Consider the following 17,019-nt stretch of genomic DNA (forward strand, 5'->3'; position numbering starts at 1 on the left):
GCTCGCGCTGCCATGGCATCGCGCTTTCCCTTGCAATATTCTGGGCACAGAACAAATTTGTACCAGTTCACACATAAAGTTCAGGGAATTATAAATTTAATAGGTACCATCTTTCCTGTGGGTGCACGTTTAGGGACAGAGTCATCTCGGTAAGGCTAAGCTGCATACATACAAGGGGTGCATTTAATTAATTACACAAGGTTTTAAACCTCTTATTGGTCCCATGCTGGCATTAAAAAATAAAAACCTTGCGCAGAAAAAGCATCGCTCGCTCTTGAGAGTCCTCCTTCAACGCACACCCAGCGCCCTCAGACACTTCTGCTGTTCTGTGGCTCTTTACCTCTCTCTGCTGGCAGGACCATGGGGAGAAGCCGGGGTGCCAGCCTGAGATCAGGACCGAAGGGACAGAGGGGGACGTGGAAGAGGATTATGAACCTTCATCACTGTGTTTCTTAGACTGTATTCTACTTCTTGTTTAGATACTAAGTTTTTAGGCCAGAGTGGTATGAATCTACAAATGGGGCAAATCAGGGCTCTAGGGAATTCTAGCAAAGAAAATAAAAAGGATAAAGTATTTTGGGGGAAGAGCTGAAAGGCAAGAGCAGCCTGAAGCTCCTCATGAAAGGACTGATACCTTCCTGCAGTCCTTCCAAGGCAGCTCTTTGGTGCCTGAACACCGTTGTCTGCATCCAACGTTCATCAGCCTTTAAAAGGGCTTTTCTGCAGCACTGAACACAAAAATCCCACAGTCACAAGCAGCTGTGTCATAAACTGGGAGTGATTTAAATCTCTCTGTATCTGATAGCCGCCGAGTGCTGCTTCTCTTAACTTTTCCCACTGCTGACATGCCAGCATCAATCTGTTCCCCCAATCTGTGCTGGTCTGTTGGACAGGTTGGGAAAGGGACTCACACACACAAGAGGACACAGATGCAATCCCACAAATTAGCGAAAGAAGCCTGAGGATAAAGGACAAAAGCCACATCATTATGCCCTGCAGTTAGTACAGCCTTTAGGTTTGAGGCTAAACCTCAGCACCGACCTGAGTGAGGGAAAACGTCTGCTTTTAAGCAAGCTGGCTCTTCCTCCTTGCTTATCAGGGGGATATTTTTACAGCTCCTGTTTTTATAGGAGAAAGTATTCCCTCAAATGAAACCTTTTTACTCCAGCGGAGATTCCCTCCAGGAGGCAGGTTGGGGAATTGCCTGCCCTGTTTAGAATTGGAGATGTTACAGTCTATACCTTCTGCTGCAAATTGGCTCCCAGCGCACTTGTGTGTGTCATTTTCACCTACCCACTCGCAGCTCGCACCAGTCACCGGAGCGTCGTGAGAAGGGCCGGATCCTGCCAACCCCGGGAGCCGCCGGCGGAAACCGTCATTACAAAGGGCTTGCAGCACACATCTCCTGCCATGGAGCGGTCTGGAAGGCACTCAGCTAAAAAGGTTGCTTAAGTATAATGAGATACCACTTAAATGAGGAGCACAAAGTGCAAAGAATGTATGAGCAAGACGAAGAAACCCTCGTAGAAGGGCAAAAATACAACAGTACCTACGGAGCTGGAAAAGACAGGACATAGATGACAACTCAACCGTTTTGTCCCATCAATATGAATCCTACACATTTCCTTTTTTCCCCCTTCTAAGGATCCTTGAGTGGAGAGGAACTTAATGAAGTTCAACAAAGGCAAGTGTAGGGTCCTGCACCCACGGAGGAATAACCCCACACACCGGTACAGGTTGGGGGTTGACCTGCTGCAGAGCAGCTCTGTGGAGAAAGACCTGGGAATTGTGGTGGACAACAAGTTCCCCATGAGCCAACAATGTGCCCTTGGAGCCAAGAAGGCCAATGGGTGTCCTGGGGTGCATTAGGAAGAGTGTGGCCAGCAGGTCAAGGGTGGTTCTCCTCCCCCTCTACACAGCCCTGGTGAGGCCACACCTGGAGTAACTGTGTGCAGTTCTGGGTCCCGCAGTTCAAGAAAGATAAGGAATTACTGGAGAGAGTCCAGCAGAGGGTATGGAGATGGTCAGAGGGCTGGAGCATCTCTGCTACGAGGAGAGGCTGAGGGAGCTGGGTCTGTTCAGCTTGGAGAAGACTGAGGGGGGTCTTATCAATGCTTACAAATACCTTAGGGGTGGGTGTCAAGGGGATGGGGCCAGACTCTTCTCAGTGGTGCCCAGCGACAGGACAAGGGGCAATGGGCACAAGCTGAAACATGGGAAGTTCCATCTGAATATGAGGAGGAACTTCTTTGGTGTGAGGGTGCCAGAGCCCTGGCACAGGCTGCCCAGGGAGGGTGGGGAGTCTCCTTCTCTGGAGATATTCAAACCCGCCTGGACGCGACCCTGTGCAACGTGCTCTGGGTGACCCTGCTTTGGCAGGGGTTGGACTGCATGATCTCCAGAGGTCCCTTCCAACCCCAACCAGGCTGGGATTCTGTGATCCTACTGTTTTATGGCTTCCTCTGGCATGGGGATACAGCACAGCAGCATGCCATCAGATGACACACCGGCACTTCAAGTCCACTTACCCTCTGCAGAAGGAGCCAAACGAAGGGCATCAATGGATGCAGTCCAAGCGATAGGAAGTTTACGAAAGTCACCAGTTCTATTGAAGTTTTCACAGCAAAATTTTGTACTTCCAGCTGTTTCTTCCATCAAACACTTCTGGATCCACGGAGTTCAATCACCCAACGCAGAGACACGCAACCGTCCAAAATCCCCGACCAGGAGACCAAACCTCCCCAAAGCCTTTGGGGAGTTTGTTCTCCAAGCATGGTCTACACAATTCTTGCAATCATTAAGATATCTAACCCAAATGACTAAGAGACCAGAAATACACCCCAAATAGCTGCATTACTAAGAATATCTTTTTATTTTGAGAAAAATGATGAAATTGTAAGAGCCTGTCAGAGAGGGGGCCCCCAACATCAGAAGGACACGGAGCTGTTGGAACGAGTTCAGAGGAGGCCACGGAGACGCTCAGAGGGCTGGAGCACCTCTGCTCTGGAGACAGGCTGAGAGAGTTGGGGCTGTTCAGCCTGGAGAAGAGAAGGCTCCGGGGAGACCTTCTAGCACCTTCCAGTACCTGAAGGGGCTACAGGAAAGTGGGAGAAGGACTTTTTACAAGGGCGTGGAGTCATAGGACGAGGGGGAACGGTTTTAAACTGAAAGAGGGGAGATTGAGATGAGATGTGAGGAAGAAATTCTTTCCTGTGAGGGTAGTGAGACAGTGGAACAGGTTACCCAGAGAAGCTGTGGCTGCCCCCTCCCTGGCAGTGTTCAAGGTCAGGTTGGATGGGGCTTGGAGCAACCTGGTCTGGTGGAAGGTGTCCCTGCCTGTGGCAGGGGGGTTGGAACTAGATGGTCTTTAAGGTCCCTTCCAACCCAAACCGTCCTGTGATTCTATGAATTACAGTGCGGGTTATTTCCACTACACAGAATGTTTTTAGTTGGTGGAGTTTTAATACGTAGAATGTGAAACTCTCAGCTTCATATCTAATAAAAAAACAAGTCTGGCTCTTAAATATTCAAAGGCAACGTTGGGTAAATAAGCTAAGCTGAAGAAGTGGAGGCTGGAGCATGTTTTCTTGCTCCAATACATGTCACTGAATAAATACTTATCAAGCAGCTCTTGCCCTCTGTTTTGCTGACTACACAATTGATACATCTATGATAAAAATCATGTTTTAAAAACATTTTTCTAACATAGGAAAAAAACTTAAGTTTCCCCTCAATAAAAAGCTATCAGCAGTCTAGCACCTATTGACAGTCAAGAGATCAATTCTTCATCTTTGCTAATGATGCCCAAGAAATAGGTTTTTACCACCTTGAGTTAATGGTCATTTTCCTGAGCGGTGAAATCGTTCCAGCTCAAGAGCAAGTACAAGAGCTACTGGATGAGTGTGAGAGACCTGAAAGTGGAAGAGATGTAGGTGTTGGCAGTGTTGCTGTCCATGAATCATCTCATAGAGAGTAACTGGAGCGAAGCAGGATTTATTCTAGAAAATGGCTTAGAGATGGTCATGGGGAACTGGAGCAAAGTATGATTATGGCTCTTCAGAGGTTTTTTCTTGAGATGATTATGGCTCTTCAGGGTTTTTTTTTCTTTAGATAGTCCATAATTGTTCCATTTCAGCTCATTTTGAAAAATCTGCTCTGAAAATGCAGAAGAGAAAGACTCGCTCTACAAGAACCCTGTCAAGAAGATAAGTGTGGAGGAGATACTTGACGTTACATAGCTTTAGGCTTTTATATTTTCCATTTTTCATGTGGTGAAACCATTTCAGCAAGTGATATAGATTGTGCTGAGCTGCTATGCTTTCAGCTACTGCCTGCCATCCTTCATGAGAACCATGAATTTCTGAATGAGGAAAAAAAAAAGGGAATTTGAACACTGTCAAACACGCCATTCCACAAAAGTGGATCAGTCAGGAGATTAGTGAAACAACTCTGTCAAAACAACTTGTCTTCTTGATCTCAAAGCTGGTATTCGGGGTGGGTGTTGGGTTCTTAGAAAGCTAATGCATTAAAACTCTGCCCAAATAGTTATTTTTAAAGGCTTCTAAAGTGATCATGATTTTAATTCGGATTATAAAGCCTAGAAGACCATTCAGTCATCTCTTCTACACACGTGCCATACCCAATCCATGCCTGTCACAAGGGTAGCAATTGCCATCTCTAAGGGGCTCTAGCAACCAAACCTGAATCAGCTCTTAAACAAAGAAGATAAAGTTGAGTGCTTCTCTCTTGAGCATCACATGAAGTTCTACCCAGCTTGTTTGATGAGTAACAGCGAATTAGCCTCTCTCAGATACAACTGCATTACCACGTTGATGAGCCAAGTCGCTACTCCAGTACACGCTTCTTGCCCACAGTGAACACGAGGTGATTAGCTCTGTTCACAGGCAAAGAGGGGTAAAAAAAAACCCAACCAGTCAAAAATCAAATTACCTCTTATCTGCTGGTCTTCTGCCAGCCTGTGGCAACTTCCTCAGTGCATCAGAGGTGGTGTGACACAGTTATCAGCTACATAAAACATCAGACAGCCCAGTCTTTTATTCCAAGATGAACCCAGGCACGCAAGCTCCAAAGTGGGCACCCCTCCACCTTCCCCTCTGCCCCTGGAGCTAGAAAACAACTGATGCTCAGAGTGAAGGTTCCGTGGCATACACTGAGAGCCGCATCCAGCCCCACATCCTCCATGCAGAGCCAGCAACCACTGTCCTGTTTCCATCAGATTTACTGTTAGATATTCCCTTCAAGAAGGAAAGGAGAGTATTTGGCTACTCAATATGAGAAGCACCCAACGCCTGATGTCAACACAACCTCAGCACTCAGTGACACCCAATTTTCATACAGAGCATAGAATCACAGACTGGTTTGGGTTGGAAGGGACCTTAAAGACCATCTAGTTCCAACCCCCTGCCACGGGTAGGGACACCTTCCACTAGACCAGGATGCTCCAAGCCCCATCCAACCTGGCCTTGAACACTGCCAGGGAGGGGGCAGCCACAGCTTCTCTGGGCAACCTGGGCCACTGTCTCACCACCCTCACAGCAAAGAATGTCATCCTAAGATCTCATCTCAATCTCCCCTCTTTCAGTTTAAAACTGTTCCCCTTCTTCCTGTCACTCCATGCCCTTGTAAAAAGCCCCTCTCCAGCTTTCCTGTAGCCCCTTCAGGCACTGGAAGGTGCTAGAAGGTCTCCCCGGAGAAGGCTCTTCTCCAGGCTGAACAGCCCCAACTCTCTCAGCCTGTCTCCATAGCAGAGGGGCTCCAGCCCTCTCAGCATCTTCGTGGCCTCCTCTGGACTCGCTCCAACAGCTCCGTGTCCTTCTTCTGTTGGTGGCCCCAGAGCTGGACGCAGCACTGCAGGGGGGGTCTCCCGAGAGTGGAGCAGAGGGGCAGAATCCCCTCCCTCGCCCTGCTGGCCACGCTGCTGGGGATGCAGCCCAGGACACGGGTGGCTTCTGGGCTGCCAGCGCACGTTGCCAGCTCATGGTGAGCTTCTCGTCACCCATCACCCCCAAGTCCTTCTCCTCAGGGCTGCTCTCAACCCATTCTCCACCCAGCCTGGATTTGTGCTTGGGATTGCCCCGACCCACGGGCAGGACCTTGCACTTGGCCTTGTTGAACTGCATGTGGTTCGCACAGGCCCAGCTCTCCAGCCTGTCCAGGTCCCTCTGGATGCCATCCCTTCCCTCCAACGTGTCACCACACCGCACAGCTCGGTGTCATCCCAAACTTGCTGAGGGCGCATCAATCCCACTGTCCGCATCACTGACATCATCTGGGCCTTTTAGTGCTTTGGCAGAAATGATCATCACTGGCAAAGCTGAAAGTTGAGCGTTATTTTGTGACTGCAGCACAGCAGTAAACACCAAGGCAGAATGATACCACGTGAGCTGCACGACAAGAAGATGCCCCAGGGGATGGAAACAATGAATGCCAATAAAAGACTACAAAGATCACCTTTGATGGAAAAAGAACGTAAGAATAGCCACGGGTGCAATGATTAATTGCAGTTTTCAATTCCACAGCTTAAAACTGCAAAGTAACGCCCTCCTGCAGGAGAAGTTTGTTTCTAAATTGGTGGCTCTGCTTGAGGGGATGAAGATATTCACCCATTTGGCGATAATCATTCTCTCACATGAGATCATCAACAACCACATTTTGAAGATTTTTCACCTGCCTCACTGCAACCGTATGCAGACAAGTAGTCTACTCAAGTCCACTCAAGAGCACACTTGGGAGAAGAAGGGTATTCAGACAAAAGGGACTTAGGGTTTTCAGGTGTTCCTCAAGGAACGTCACCATCATTGCCCAAGAGCTGGCCAGCCCATCATGCCACACTGGGAAGCTCCCATTGAACCCAGTCAGAAGTTCCCATTCACCTTCACCCAGACAGATCACAAGAGTGCCAAACAGCATTGGATGCTTTTATTGCCCAATTTACTCCTGCTAGCTCAGCTTCCCGTTTCATTACAACCACACAACTCCAGGAGTGAAGCAGGACCTGCTGGCTTCGTGGATCCTTTCTCCATGTTAACAAGGCAGCTTCAGTTGCTTCATAATTGTGGTTGCTCCTGTCCCACTGCAGCCCGAGCACACTGATTGCCATCTGCTTCCAGGTCCCTTCCATCTTTACTCTTTTTAGAGCGATTGCTGTGGTAACCTGAGTGAACATTCAAGTCTCACAGCCTTGCTGGGATCTGCCCAGGGTTTGCTCACCTCTCCCTGTGGTTTGGTTTAATTAATGCAGCAAAGCACAGTTAAATACAATAACCAGCACATGCTGCAATTCCACCCCAGGCTCCTCCTGGGAGAGCTACTTTATCCTACAGTCAGCAAAACTACATAAACCCCTCTAACTTAGAATCACAGGATGGTTTGGGTTGGAAGGGACCTTAAAGCCCATCCAGTTCCAACCCCCCTGCCACGGGCAGGGACACCTTCCACCAGACCAGGTTGCTCCAAGCCCCATCCAACCTGGCCTTGAACACTGCCAGGGAGGGGGCAGCCACAGCTTCTCTGGGCAACCTGGGCCAGGCTCTCACCACCCTCACAGCAAAGAATTTCTTCCTCAGATCTCATCTCAATCTCTCCTCTTTCAGTTTAAAACCGTTCCCCCCTCGTCCTATCACTCCATGCCTTTGTAAAAAGTCCCTCTCCAGCTTTCCTGTAGCCCCTTCAGGTACTGGAAGGCTGCTAGAAGGTCGCCCTGGAGCCTTCTCTTCTTCAGGCTGAAGAGCCCCAACTCTCTCAGCCATCTTAATTGACACTGTGATCAAAGTTAACGGTGTCAAGATTTTACTACAAAAAAATATTATTTTTACACTTCTGTGCTACCATTTCCCTAGGAAAGGCATTTTTGGCATCATTTTCTCTCTCCTCCTCTGCCCCATACCTTTATTTTACACTCAGAACCCTCCAACCTGAATAACAAGGGTCACCTCCTGCATACGTTGTCATGACTGAGGGAAACAAGAAACAATACTTTTTGTTTGCTCTCTCTCAATGTAATTCCGAACGAACTCTGGGTATGTCCTAGGTTTGTCACTCCGCAAACCCCAAATGTAGGTCAAAAGTCTGTGTGGTTTGCAACAGCGAATGATTTGTATTTCATCTGCCTGAAGGCAGATGGGAACTGAGTCATGTACTGCTGCATCGTTCTCAGCTTTTCTCCTTTCCTCAACCTCACTTTCTTTTTTTTTACCATCAGATTATAGGTGAAAGAATGCAGTGACATAGAATCATAGAACCACAGAATGTCAGGGGTTGGAAGGGACCTCTGGAGATCATCGAGTCCAACCCCCCTGCCAGAGCGGGACCATTCTAGGGCAGGTTACACAGTAACACATCCAGATGGGGATTGAAAGTCTCCAGAGAAGGAGACTCCACAACCTCTCTGGGGAGCCAGTCCCAGTGCTCTGTAACCCTCACAGTAAAGAAGTTCTTCCTCATGTTGAGGTTGAACTTCCTGTGCTCCAGCTTGCATCCATTGCCCCTTGGCCTGTCGCAGGGCACAAGTGACAAGAGGTTGCCCCTTTCCTCTTGACACCCAGCCCTCAGCTATTTATACCCATTAATCAGATCCCCTCTCAGTCTTCTCTTCTCCAGACTAAAAAGCCCCAGGTCTCTCAACCTTTCCTCCTAAGGCAGGTGTGACACCAAAAGACCAGGAGAGCAACGCCTCGTACTGCACATCACGCAGGGAGGGGATCCTTCCCGTTCATTTTCTGTTGAAGCCATGCCTCTTTCCCAACACAGCACCTACCACACAAGGAGCCACTTTCAAAAGTGAATGCAAATCTCCATTTTCTTCATTTACCTGCTACACTTGTCTTTCACAAGAAGAAATTATCACATGTGAACAGGAAAAAAAATAAAAGAGGTTATTGGAAGGAAAGGAGCATTTTCCCTCTCTTTTTTGATCACTCTTAACCTTGTACTAACAACAGGTTGATTAGAAGGTATTCTATTGTTACAAATACAAATAAAATACAGACTTTGGTTTCTTTTTTCTTTCTTTTTTTCCCTTTGTGATGAAAACGCATGTTTGCTTCCCAGTGTTGCCCAAAAATGGGCTGAATTAATCAGAAAAAAAAAAAGGTTTTCTTAAGTGCTTTTTTTAATCATAATTTCAAATTTGATAAGAAATGCAACAGACTTTGACCAGATATTTAATGAAAATACTATGTCTATGTAAGCAGAAATGTTATGCAGAGAGTCACATAGCTAGACACACAGACAGACTTTTTTCATTTAATAGATCAATGAAAACATTACTTAAATTGGAAGTCTTGATCTTCAGATAATGATAATTGGAGTATCAACGATAATTGGGAGTATCAACGATAATTGGAGCATCAACGATAATTGGAGCATCAACGATAATTGGAGCATCAACGATAATACCCACGTGAAAAAAAAATCGTGATTTTTGTTTCATGCCACTGATTTGGAGGTAAAAGGCTTAAAAAGAAGTCTAGTCCCTCTGTGATACTCATCTCTGCTTTCACAAGTTCTATGTGTTCATAGAGATGAATATCAGCCAAAGTCCAGAAAAGACTGACAGGGTCTTGGGGAGATCACCCAGCCCATCCCTCTGTCCCAAAGCAGAATCAAGTTCTACCAAAAATGACCCTTTTCTCAGCAACTGCCTAAACCCTGCTCAGACCTTCGCATCAGTGGGGTTTCCACAACCTCCTTCAGCTTCCATCTCAACAGCAGGAACATCACCCAGCAAAAAGTTCCATTACTCATGGTACAATCTCAAACACGAGGACATCCAGAGGGTTATACATAGCCCAAACAACATTTATTTCCATGAAGAAACAGCAATTATTATAACCAACAGGGGCCGAGTTGGAGAGGGGGCTGACGCATCACAGGTGCTGGTACAAGAACCTACAAAGAAAATTACTTTTTTTTTCTTTTAACTGTACAAACACACTTTGCAAGGGAAAGGGAAGCAATAGCGTTGGCCAAAGGTAATTGATAACTGCACCAGTATGGGATTTTACCAGTAGAAACACCAAAAAAGCCCTGCAGAAGCACATTTGCCTCTAGACACAGCCTAAACCACCACCTCCTCCTCCCTCCTTTAGACTGCAGGAAGAAGTAGATATTTAACAAAAGGATTTTCCTCTTACCTCTTTGTTGGTGACTCCCGGGGGCAAAGTCCCATGCTTGTAATCCTCCAACAACTGCACCGCTTCCTTCAGCCGACTCTGCAAATAAAACAGCAGCGTGGTCTGCAACGCTCGTCCCACACTGAATTGTTTTATTGAAGGCAATGAAGTTAAGTTATAGGATTATATCTTCTTTCGTGCAACCTTATGATGGGTCCTTTTACCCATATGATATAAAAGGGAAAAGGATGCGTGGACACTGGTTTTGCTGGTTGGCACAGCTCTGCTGGCTACAGAATATAGAATAGAATCAATCAAGTTGGAAGAGCCCTCTGGGATCATCGAGTCCAACCATTGCCCTGACACCACCATGGCAACTAGACCATGGCACTAAGTGCCATGTCCAGGCTTTTCTTAAACACCTCCAGAAATGGTGACTCCACCACCTCCCTGGGCATATTATATATACTATATTATATAAAGTATATATATATATATATATATATATATATACACACTACATATAATACAGTGTTTATATATATTATATAAACACTGTATTATATATAGTATATATATAAAATATAATATATATAGACACTGTATTATATATAGTGTGTATTTATATCTTCTATATTATATATATATATATATATTTCTTGAAATAAAAAAAGAACACAGGGCAGAATTAGACAGGTAAAAAGATTCTTTGATCAGTCCAAGCTAAAGAAGAACAAGTCAGGATATAAAGGGTGGATTTGGTGGGGTTAAATCTGCTTATCCAAGCCTGCAGCAAGCACCAGATCACCGAGTAACGGCTCCCAACTATTTGAAGCCAAACAAATCACTCAGCTAAACGTTTTCAAAAGCCTCCTGCAGGTTATCTGTCACCCAGATGAGTAACATCGACTTTGGTTTGATATTTCTGCGCTAGCTCTGCCGTTTTGGCAGCTTTTCTAATATTAGTGAGGGAGGACGTTTCATAAATACAGAATATTTTGCCTAAAATAACACGCAGTGCGATGGTGGCTCAGCTAAAGCCCTGTGGTTTTAGTGTAGTCGTGTCGAGTCGCCGCCAGCTCCGCTCTCACAACCTCCCTGAGCTCATTACGAGCTCCCGTCCATGGGATCCGTCGCAGGGAAACTACTTTTCTCCCCTTTCATGCAAACATCAAAGAGCACTTTGTTGTTTCCTTGGAAGCGCCGACCTGAAAGCGGCAAGTAATGAATGACTATTGTCCTCAAAACATTCAACACACAAGACATAGGGGGAATAGTGGCAGTTCCTTCACTTTGCAGAGCGGGTTGGGATGGGATCCACTGGCTGAGCTCACATCACCAGCACCACCTTATTTCCAGCCCTGGTATTTAATATATTTTATATATTCTTGCACTGATTAGCAGCTACTCAGCAGAAGTGGAAAGTCTGTACGAAGACGCCAAATGAGGCTTCGCATTAGATAGGAACAACCTGTGCAAAAAAACCCGATATATTCCTCGCAAAATGTGGGCTGAGATGGGGTTTGTTCGTGTTGGGTGCTACTAGCCCGAGGTTCATGGCCCTGTGTCACTACACACATATCACAGAATCACAGAATCCCAGAAGCTTTGAGAAGAGACGTCTGGGATCATCAAGTCCAACCGTTGCCCTGACACCACCATGGCAACTAGACCAGGGCACTAAGTGCCATGTCCAGGCTTTTCTTAAACACCTCCAGAGATGGTGACTCCACCACCTCCCTGGGCAGCCCCTTCCAATGGCTAATGACCCTTGCTCAGAAGAAATGCTTCCTAATGTCCAACCTGAACCTCCCCTGGCCAAGCTTGAGGCTGTGTCCTCTTGTCCTAGCGCTACTTGCCTGGGAGAAGAGGCCGACTCCCACTGCGCTACAACCTCCCTTCAGGTAGCTGGAGACTGCACTAAGGTCACTTCGGAGCCTCCTCTTCTCCAGGCTAAACAACCCCAGCTCCCTCAGCTGTTCCTCATAGGTCAGACCCTCCAGACCCTTCACCAGTTTGGTCGCCCTCCTCTGGACTCGCTCCAATACCTCAACATCTTTCTTGAAGTGCGGGGCCCAGAACTGGACACCAACTGGACACACGTAACAAGTGATAAATTTTCTGTTTTCTGCCCTACTTCTGGGTATGAAATTGGCTCCCTCTGACTCAGCCTGGCCCACGCTCCACGCTTGACGTGCCCCTGCAGAAAGAGCTGCCGATCGTCCTTCTCTCACTTCGCTAAGCCACTTGCTGGGGACTTCCCAGAGCTGCTCTGGATTTCTCTCACTAGATGGGGCTCAGGGCCACTTGCAGATTCTGGCATCACCCTCAACAGCTGGCAGTTCATTCCCCATCCTGAAGGGGACTAGGCTACGTTGAGAGCATGAAGGACCTCACAGAAAGATCATAGAATCATAGAATGGTTTGGGTTGGAAGGGACCTTGAAGATCACCTAGTTCCAACCCCCCTCCCACAGGCAGGGACACCTTCCACCAGACCAGGTTGCTCCAAGCTCCATCCAACCTGGCCTTGAACACTGCCGGGGGGGGGCAGCCACAGCTTCTCTGGGCAAGATAGTTAAGGCCAACACTGGACTGTATTTTAGTCCTAGGTGTGAGCACTTTTTTTTGCTCTTCTATTCCCATTTTACTGGGGCATACTGGGAAATTCAAAACACTATATTCATCAGTTTTTAGAGATTTTAGAAGGAGTATCAAAGATGAAGGATGACAGCATGTTCAAGAATCTCCCTCCTTCAGAGGCTAGGCAATCACCCATTCCACCTAAAAAGCTGGCTATGGAAACACTGTGCCTTGCTCCAAAAATCAGAGAATGACTTCATAGAATGAATCAGGTTGGAAGAGACCTCTGGGATCATCGAGTCCAACCATTGCCCTGACACCACCATGGCAACTAGACCATGGCACTAAGTGCCATGGCCAGTCTTTTCTTAAACACCTCCAGAGATGGTGACTCCACCACCTCCCTGGGCAGCCCCTTCCCATGGCTAATGACCCTTGCTGAGAAGAAATTCTTCCTAATGTCCAACCTGACTTAATATATAAAAGCTTTCATTGCTTGTTCAGAAAAAACATCCACCCAACTTTGTCCAACAGTGGCCATAAGCAGGTGCACAGCAAGAAGAAGGCAGCAAGCAGAAATAACGTCTCCCCTAAGCACCTTCCCAGCCTCCCACTGCTTTCAGCCAAGGCTGACGAGGTTTCTGTGGATTTTGTGATCTTCAGTGGATTTCTCTAGTGATCTTCAGTGGATTTCTCTTCCAAGTGCTTGCTTGAACCAAACTGCTGTCATCCAAGGAGACATAACAGATAATCTGCATATAGCAACAAAAATTTGTGTCTTAATTCTTAGCCCCCTTCCCTTATGCACACATATTCTAAATCTGTCTCAAAATTTAAACTTATCTTAATTAAAAATAATATGCAAGTGATAGAGTGAATACGTCAGTCCTTTCCTGGAAGGAGCTTGCCTTCTTTAGGAGCATAAGTAAGTGCGTCCTGAATACTTCAATGGTCAAGGCCAGTCACTGGTCATACTTTTCCACGCCTATCCAATATCCCAGATGGAGAAATGAGTCATTATTTCAGCCAAGTCCTCTCAACATTGGACAAAAAATGAAGGGTTATGAATTAGGATGATGTTTTCTAGTGATGCAGCACTGGGTGATGGGCTGTTCCTCCAGAAGGGCTGAGGATCTCATACAGAGGAAAAGCTGACCTTGAGAAACGGGCACATGGGATGAAATCCAACGGCACGGACACGTGGCCATGCTTTCTGGGCAGGCTCAAATTGCTGCAAGACCCTCAGGGCTCCGTAGCTGGAATGACCAACTACAAGAAAGATCAGTTAAGAGTGTTGGTTGGTCACTGGAAAGCTATGAAGCACTGTAGGCCTGAGAAACAAATAGGATTTTTAGGTCACTTCAGGCGTTTCCAACCTGTGAAGAAAAGTAATCACAGAAGATCACAACAGGACTTGAGCTTCTTGAAGTTGTTCTTGATAGCTCCTTGTCCTATCAGCCTCGTGGTTCTTCAATATCATATTAGTAGAAAGCTCTTACCTAGCATGAGTATCAATAAAATATAATTGTATAATATTGTAGACAGCCTGATACTCCAGAGGTGAAAAGCCCAACAGCTGAATGACTAACCACTGCAAACCCAGGGAAGACAACCCTTCTTGCCTCCAAAGCTAGAAAAGAAGCCAGGAGTGCCAGCACACCATTCTGGAGAGCCATTTGTGCTCATTATTCATATGTGTTTTTGTCACTGAAATTACCTACACCGTGTGTCTTGCAAATTATCTACACAGAACAGCATGTAACTCTGAATGAAAAACTGGAAGTAATAGATGAATGGGTCTGTGTTCTATTTTTTTCTCCTTCTCTTGAGGAAATCTGAGTAGTTTCTATAACAACCCTGGCCAGATCCCATCTTGTTTAGTATGGTAACAAACAGAAAACAAAAGAGCCCGATTTTGCTTTTAAAATTGCAGTCTTCATGAATTTCCTCTTTCAGCTCCATGGGGAAAGTGGGGAACTTTCTCAGAGAGTCCTACACCAACACTGCTGATGGCTCCTGAGGTTGACAAAAGAGCGGTACAGAGCGAGTAAAAGTGTTAAACACCAGGATGACATTAAGGAGGCGCCTTTCACATGGCTTGGAGGTGTTCAGGTAGTTTTAGTGAACAACCCACAGCCTCAAAATTTCGTTAGTGACAGTACACAGTTGCCTTTTATCCCTTCTAGAAAAGTCAAGCTCATTCTTTTAACCAGAGCCTCCAAAAAATAGGAAATAGATTTACAGAATCACAGAGTCAATCAGGTTGGAAGAGCCCTCTGGGATCATCGAGTCCAACCATTGCCCTGACACCACCATGGCAACTAGACCACGGCACTAAGTGCCATGTCCAGGCTTTTCTTAAACACCTCCAGAGATGGTGACTCCACCACCTCCCTGGGCAGCCCCTTCCAATGGCTAATGACCCTTGCTGAGAAGAAATTCTTCCTAATGTCCAACCTGAACCTCCCTTGGCGAAGCTTGAGGCTGTGTCCTCTTGTCCTATCGCTGGTTGCCTGGGAAAAGAGGCCGACTCCCACTCCACTACAACCTCCCTTCAGGCAGTTGTTGGCTTCACTAAGGTCACCTCTGAGCCTCCTCTTCTCCAGGCTAAACACCCCCAGCTCCCTCAGCCGTTCCTCGGAGGTCAGACCCTCCAGACCCTTCCCCAGCTTGGTCGCCCTCCTCTGCACTCGCTCCAACACCTCAACATCTTTCTTGAAGTGCGGGGCCCACAACTGGACACAGGATTCAAGGTGCGGCCTCACCATCTACGGCATGCAACAGCTCCAGACGCCAACCAGCTCCGCTCCCCGGCTTTTAGCACAATCCAGCATTATCACGATAGTTGATAGTGTCTCAGATTACACTTCATTTCCATTTTCACAGGGAAAAAAGAGGTCTGTCTACAAGGTTGTGCTACTGTTTCAATATTTATTGTTGCTTGATTTCTCTACTGCTGTCTGTAGGAAGAAGTGTCACTGGAGTTTTTACAGCATCACTTAAAAAAAAAAATTGCAACCACAGTTTTTGTTAGCATTCATCATTTCCTTCATACCCCTCTTACCATAAAAACTAGAGCACTTCGAGTGGTGGATGATGGGGTCTCAGCTCTCACAATAGGGTGCTAGACAGACCATCTGCACCCAGAGGATGTTCTTACAAACTTAAGCCCAGTAGCAGTGCCAAGAATCTACCATGCTCAGTGACTTGGTGCTCCACCACAGCAGCCTAAGCTACGTCCACCCAGGACACACCACCCAACAAGGCTCAATCCTTGCCTCGTGCTGAACACAGCTGGAAAACACCCAGGTTTTGAAGCACAGCTCAGTTCACTGAGCCCGTGAGAGCTATGCAATGGGCCACCACTGATCCGTGAGCCTGGGTTTTATGGTTATGGCTGTGCTGTTTTACAAGTCAGAGCCCAGGCGTGAGCCTGCATCAGCATGATCTCTGGCACAGCTCTGATTCAGACCATCCAGCCCTCTGCCAAGTGATTCCTGGTCACAGTTTCGGAGTTTCCCAAGGAAGGAGAATCATAGAATCACAGAATTGCTTTGGTTGGAAAGGAGCTTTAAGACCATTGAGCCCAACTGTTACCCCAGCACTGCCAAGGCCACCACTAACCCATGTCCCTCAGCACCACATCTACACAGCTTTTAAATCCCCCCAGGGATGGGGACTCCACCACTGCCCTGGGCAGCTTGTTCCAGTGCTTGACAACCCTTTTGGGGAAGAAATTGTCCCTGATCTCCAATCTAAACCTCCCCTGGAACAACTTGAGGCTGGTTCCTCTCGTCCTATCACTTGTTACCTGGGAGAAGAGATCGACCCCCACCTCGCTACAACCTCCTTTCAGGCAGTTGTAGAGAGCGAGAAGGTCTCCCCTCAGCCTCTTTTTCTCCAGACTAAACACGCCCCGGTCCCTCAGCCGCTCCTCATCACACTTGTGCTCCAGACCCTTCACCAGCTTCGTTGCCCTTCTCTGGACTCACTCCAGCACCTCAGTGTCTTTCTTGTAGTTACCACGGGCCAGGACAGCTGCCAGCAGGCACCTTCTGGAGAGGAAGAGTGCTCAGCTGCATGGCACAGGTCACATCATCTGGTTGCATGGCCAAAAACCAGTTTGGTTGAACTGGTGTAGATTTAACCCATAGGTTTTAGTGCAAAGAGATGATGTAACCTGTCCTGCCCTGACTCAGGCCAACAGGCATTGACTCAGAAGGTTGTTGCCTGGAGCACACGTGCAGGACTACATCAGCAGAATGTTTCAGTCCTTGTGGTGCTGAAGGATCACATCCTTAGGG

At 47.0% G+C, this 17,019-nt stretch overlaps 1 protein-coding gene across 1 annotated transcript in view; it reads right to left on the minus strand.

The window, feature by feature from the left end:
* SFXN5 (sideroflexin 5) overlaps positions 1–17,019 on the minus strand; it is a 114,254-nt gene that overhangs the window by 79,906 nt on the left and 17,329 nt on the right. Inside the window, 1 exon segment of the mRNA XM_068402913.1 lies at positions 10,155–10,232. Coding sequence (XP_068259014.1) covers positions 10,155–10,232 — 78 coding nt within the window.

Source organism: Nyctibius grandis, chromosome 6, assembly GCF_013368605.1.
Source record: "Nyctibius grandis isolate bNycGra1 chromosome 6, bNycGra1.pri, whole genome shotgun sequence".
Classification (NCBI taxonomy): domain Eukaryota; kingdom Metazoa; phylum Chordata; class Aves; order Nyctibiiformes; family Nyctibiidae; genus Nyctibius; species Nyctibius grandis.